At 38.2% G+C, this 6269-nt stretch overlaps 1 protein-coding gene across 1 annotated transcript; it reads left to right on the top strand.

The window, feature by feature from the left end:
• The first annotated feature begins 1978 nt into the window (after positions 1-1978).
• Positions 1979-4402, top strand: LOC110944746. The gene is made up of 2 exons (XM_022186392.1): positions 1979-3266; positions 3375-4402. Exons 1-2 carry the CDS (start codon positions 1979-1981, stop codon positions 4400-4402), a joined length of 2316 nt encoding a protein of 771 aa, XP_022042084.1.
• The last annotated feature ends 1867 nt before the right edge of the window (positions 4403-6269 follow it).

Genomic DNA, 6269 nt, shown 5'->3' on the forward strand with positions numbered 1-6269 from the left:
GTTTAATGAAAACTTGTCATGAAACCAGTTTGAGCGTTTGCTTTTATAAAACGTTTGAAAAGCGATAATAAGGTAGATGATATGTAAAAGAGTAATGTAAGGTTAAATGAATAACCAAGTAAAAATGAGTTTGTATAAAATAAGTTGTTTGTAAAACAATGTCTTAAAAAAATGTCTAAACTGAAATGATTTAAACAACGCGGCGATATGTAATATCATACAAACACTTATATATAGGAAGTACCAGCGGCGTATCCACCATGCTTGTATCATATTACACATGCCTCGTTACTTAAATCACTTTAAAAGCCACCAAAGTATAAAGTTCATGTTTAAACCAACCATCAAATGCTCTTGTATAAACCATTGTCAATGTTTAAAAGTCCAAAATGTAGTTATGTAGTATGTATGTTGTAAACAAAAGTTATGTATGGTAAGTAAAAATGAGACTACTTAAACCATAAGTAAAAATGAACCAAAACAAAGTATTTTGAGTAAATCAAAAAGTTATGTTTTGCAAAGTAAAAACATGTTTTAATGATACAAACATTTATGTGGTGAGTTAACGCATACATCCAAGCCTTGAGACAACAGGATAACCTTAGAGTAAAGGTTATCAAAGTAAAATGTTTTCGGATTCGGTCATTCCATCCATCCAACAAGGATTTTAGGAACGGGATTTGTCAAGTCCTATGGTACCACTACCTACTACCGAGCGGCATGATCGGTGTTAATGAATGTAATAAAGAACCGTTTAAACAAACCAAATGTTATACCAAATGTAAACAAGTTATGTGAAAACAATGTACTAAGTATGCTAAGTAACATACAAAGCAGAAAAGTTATGTAAATCAATGTGCTAGCATGTTAAATGAACATACATAGCAAAAGAAAGGAAATGTAAAACATAATGAAATCATGTACTAATAGTATACTAATGAACAAAGCAAGTATATGGTATGAAAACATGAAAAAGCACGAAAGTAACAAGTAGGCACATGTGTTTCACCCCAAAATGTTTGGAAAACAGTAAAAGAGGGGACTATGTACTCACTTGAGATTGCTTAGAAGTCGTAGGATAACCACCAAGCAATGCTAGAAGATCACGGAATCAAACGGCACCTATATAGGTATCTACATTAATAAACGGACCTATCGGAGGATCGGGTAGTACGAGGGTTCGTAAACCAAATAAGTAGGGGAACTTATGTAACATGGTTTAACAAAGCCTACGTACTAAAACGAAACCTATCCTAAGTGCTTTTTGACCCATTACGACCCGTTTAGGTAGCTTATGCTACTTTAACGCGTCGTTTGCGTAAAACGCGTTCGGAATGCCTAACTAGTCCTATGACAAGCAAGATATGCCTTAACATGTTTAATATTGTTGCCAAAACGTGGTTGCACTTTCGATTCTTATTGCTTATGTTTTTTACTATTATTTTATCTTTTATAATAAATGTCATTTAAATTTTAGACTAGTAATGAAATACGAGGATTGTAGAAACATTTATAAGAAAAAACTTCGCACATGTAAACCCTAATTCTCTCTCTAGCTATGGCGATTTTGGTTCTTCTTCGTACCTTAGTTTTTCTGCATGATCTTCGTATAACAGTCTGATTATCGGTGTACAGATTTATCAGTATATCTGATTCGAACTAGTTAGCGAAAGGATTGTTTTAATTCTAGGGTTTTCTTTTTCTGTTTGCCGTCAAGCTAAATTAGGGTTTCTTGTGTTTCACTTGGTCTCTTGATTTTACGTTGTTCTTGTGTGCATGCTTGTTTCGTTCGTTGTTTAAAAGAGAGAGTTGTTGTCTGTTCAATGGATGATCGTTCAAATCGGATGATGTTCCTAGGGATGATAGAGGTAAGCCGCCATTACCCTTTAAGGGATTAGCGAGTAGAGTGGTCAATATAGATGGTAATCCCTTGCTTCCTAGGAGAGGTACGATTCAGAATGTTCAGTCTGATCCGAAGATGTTTAATGTTATCAATGAATTGGAAAAGATCACCGTGCCTGTTCTGTTGTCGGTGAATCAAAGCCCAGCGGATAATATGGATGCATATGGTTTTCAGGATTTACATTCGGTTCAGAGTAGTAGCTCTAAACCTAAGTCTTATGCGGAATCGGTGACAGCCAACAAAGAGCAGAAAGTTAATTTTCGATCTTTATCTAGTTCGGTTGTCCAAGAAGGTTGTGATGTTGTTCTTCCGAAGGAATCTGTCCGATCGGTGAAGGATAAACTGGCGAACACATTATATGGTTATTTTTTGGGGGATCGTCTTGCATTCCCGGTGGTTGACTACTATGTTAAGGTTAATTGGAAAAAATATGGATTGCAAAAAACGATGATGAATGCAAATGGTTTTTTCTTTTTTAAGTTTAATGATGAAGTCGGGATGTCAAATGTTCTTAAAGATGGTCCGTGGATTATTAGGTCTCAACCATTGTTTCTGAATACATGGAGTCCTACGACCAAATTGGAAAAGAAAGAGGTTAAACGAGTGCAACTTTGGGTAAAAATTCACGAGGTTCCAATTGCTGCTTATACGGAAGATGGTCTTAGCCTAATTGCAACAACAATTGGAGAACCAAAAATGCTTGATTCCTTCACAACGTCTATGTGTACGGATTCTTGGGGTCGCAGTAGTTATGCTAGAGCATTGGTGGAGATTTCGGCGGAAAAGGAGCTCCGAGAAGAGATTACAATGGCAATTCCGGAAACGGAAGGGGAGGGTTTTACCCAAGAGACTATGTTTGTAGAATATGAATGGAGCCTGCATCGTTGTGCTACTTGTTGTGTATTTGGCCATTCAAACGAGATGTGTCCCAAGAAGCCGATCAAATCGGGTAATGCTAAATATGAAGATCACAAACGTAATGCCCAAAGAAACAAGCAAGTGAAAAAGTTTCCGGTGGTGGATCAAGATGGTTATACCGAGGTGCATGGTAAGAAAGTAGCTAGAAGGCCGGGTATTCAGGGGAATAAACAATCAAAGTTTGAATATCGGCCAGTGTCAAAATCCAAGGCGAATGAGAATAACGGACCAAAGTCAAAGACATCGAACAGCCCTTTTGATATTCTAAATAAAGTTGACCCAGAAACGGGTACAAGCAAAAAGAACACGGATTCGGGATTTGAGGATTCGGATGGTGATGAGGCCAACGAGGTTTATAATGAAATGGATGATTTTATGGCTCAAGGATCGGTGAATTTAAATAAAACACAAGGGGCAAGCACTCCTTCTCAGATAGTTACTGATGGTTAGCATAGCAGTTTGGAATATAAGGGGGTTGAACCGCCCGCTTAAACAAATGGAGGTTCGTCAGGCAGTGAAGGATTATAATTTTTGCTTGTGTGCAATTTTAGAGCCCATGTTGATGTTGGTAAATTGGGTAAAGTGTGTAAGGCTGTTTTTAGATCATGGGATTGGACTTCAAATGACGGGTGTTGTAACAAAGGCACAAGAATTATCATTGGGTGGAATCCAGCTATTTTTGATGTAATGATCGTCGCTCAATCGCCTCAGGTTATACACTTACAGCTTGTCTTTAAATTGGATAAGAGAATGCTCTTCTGTTCTATTGTGTATGCCGAAAATTATTATGTTACGCGGAGGGAGTTATGGCATCTTCTTTCTATGCATAAAGTTTTTGTTGCGGATCGGCCTTGGTGTATTATGGGTGATTTTAATTCTGCTCTTAACATAGAAGATAATTCGATGGGTACTTCATCCATTTTGATTGGTATGAGGGATTTTCAGGAATGTATTGATGACATTGAAGTTGTGGATATTAATCGAACAGGTATTCATTTTACGTGGAACCAAAAGCCTAAAAAAGGTGTGGGATTACTAAAGAAAATTGATCGGGTAATGGGAAACACTCCGTTTCTTACTGAATACCCGAACTCGGTTGCCATTTTCAAGCCGTATAGACTTTTGGACCACTGCCCTTGTATCTTGTCTATTCCGGAAGCTATGAAACTCAAACCGAGGCCGTTTAAGTTTGCTAATTTTTTGGTTTTTAAACCAGAATTTTTGGAGATTGTTAATAAGTATTGGCTAATTAATGTTGACGGGGTTCCCCAATTTCGAGTTGTCAAGAAGTTACGGTCACTTAAACACCCACTTCATTCGTTGCTGTTCAAACAGGGCAACCTCCACAAGAAGGTTGAAAGTATTCGGTTGAAGTTAGATGTTATTCAGCAAAGTATTGATCAAGAGCCGCAAAATGTTGATCTTCGGACTGAGGAATCATCGGTTAGCCGTGACCTTCAGGATGCTTTGTTGGATGAAGAGCGTTTTCTGAAACAAAAAGCTAAGGTTGATTGGTTGAGTGCGGGTGACATGAATACTGCTTTTTTTCCATTCCTCTTTGAAAATACGAAATCATTGTAGTAGGATTGATGTTATCAAAGATACGCAAGGGAATCTTTATGAAGGTGATAGTGTGTATAAAGCTTTTGTTCAACACTATGAGAAGTTTTTTGGCAATCAAGGTGATATCTCGTTGCAACCAGCTCCAGATTTATTTCCGAAAATTTTATCTCACAATGTTGCTACGAATATGGTTCGTCATGTTACGGAGGAGGAGGTTAAGAAGGCGATGTTCTCTATTGGCAATGATAAAGCTCCGGGTCCGGATGGATTTACGGCTGCGTTTTTTAAGAGTGCTTGGCCTCTGGTTGGTAATGATATTGTTAATGCTATTAAAGATTTTTTTGACACTGGTAACTTGCTTCGGGAACTGAATCATACGCTTATAGTTCTTATTCCAAAGGTGTCAACTCCCATGGTTGTTACTGATTTTCGGCCGATTGCTTGTTGTAATGTTCTATACAAGTGTATCAGCAAGATTATCGCTGATAGGATTAAGGGAGGTTTGAACAAGATTGTAAGTATAAATCAATCGGCATTTGTTCCGGGTAGAAAGATTTCGGATAACATTTTATTAACGCAAGAGTTAATGCATAATTACCATCGGAATGTGGGGCCTCCTAGATGTGCGTTTAAGGTTGATATTCAGAAAGCTTACGATACGGTGGACTGGAGTTTTCTGAAAAGTGTGCTTCCTGGGTTTGGCTTTAACAGTAACATGGTGAAGTGGATCATGCTCTGTGTGTCTTCTACTTCATTTTCGGTATGTGTTAATGGCACGGTTCATGGTTTTTTCAGAGGTAAGAGGGGGTTAAGGCAAGGGGATCCTATATCTCCTTATTTGTTCACTCTTGTCATGGAGGTTCTGACGGGTATTCTTCAGCATTCTGTTCGGATAGATTCTTCTTTTAAATTTCATAACAGATGTGAAAAACAGCTGATAATAAATCTCTGCTTTGCTGATGATCTGTTTCTTTTTGCTAGAGGAGAAGTGAATTCGGCAAATTGTATTATGTCCTCTCTTTCAAAATTCTCTAAGATGTCGGGGTTAGTGCCTAGCAACCAGAAAAGTACGGTTTTCTTTTGTAATGTGAAAGATCATGTTAAACAGGCGATTCTGGACATTATGCCTTTTGTGGAAGGTAAGTTACCTGTCAAGTACTTGGGGGTCCCTCTTATTTCTTCTAAGCTTAGATATAATGATTGCCGTGTGCTTGTGGAAAAATTAGAGAAACGTATTATGCACTGGAAGAACAAGTTGTTATCGTTTGCGGGTCGGCTTCAACTTATCATTTCAGTCCTGTCTTCTATGCATATTTATTGGTCCTCGGTGTTTATGTTACCAACTCGGGTTGTTAAGGAACTTGAAGCTAGAATGAGATATTTCTTATGGTCTCAGGATGTGTCGTTTAGTAGAGGTAAAGCTAAAGTTTCGTGGAAAGCGGTTTGTACCCCTAAGTATGAAGGTGGATTAGGCATTAGACGTATTGGGGATATGAATAAATCCCTGATGGCGTCTCATATTTGGAGTATTGTGATGAAGCGGGATTCCCTCTGGGTCGAGTGGGTTCACTCTTATCGGCTTAAAGGTAAGAACTTCTGGGTTTGTAAAGCAACATCGAATTCTACTTGGTCATGGAGGAAGATTATTTAGTTGCGGCATATCATTCGAAAACATGTTTGGTCCGACGTAGGTAATGGCCGTAATACTTCAGCTTGGTTTGATTTTTTGAGTGATTTGGGGCCACTTGGTGATTTTCTTTCGCCAAGAACTATTACAGATGCTGATTTTCGTTTGGATGACACCGTGTTCAATATTTTCTCTAACGGAACATGGAATTGGCCTGTGGCGTGGAGGGATCTATTCCCTGTTCTTATTCAGCTGGAT

This window comes from Helianthus annuus, chromosome 16 (genome assembly GCF_002127325.2).
Source record: "Helianthus annuus cultivar XRQ/B chromosome 16, HanXRQr2.0-SUNRISE, whole genome shotgun sequence".
NCBI lineage: Eukaryota > Viridiplantae > Streptophyta > Magnoliopsida > Asterales > Asteraceae > Helianthus > Helianthus annuus.

Excerpts from the sequence above, each read along its gene's own strand:
- LOC110944746 (XM_022186392.1), top strand. The coding sequence starts at position 1,979 with ATGTTTAATGTTATCAATGAATTGGAAAAGATCACCGTGCCTGTTCTG. Across the intron at positions 3,267-3,374 it reads TTCTCAGATAGTTACTGATG|CCCATGTTGATGTTGGTAAA; the intron begins GTTAGCATAGCA and ends GCAATTTTAGAG.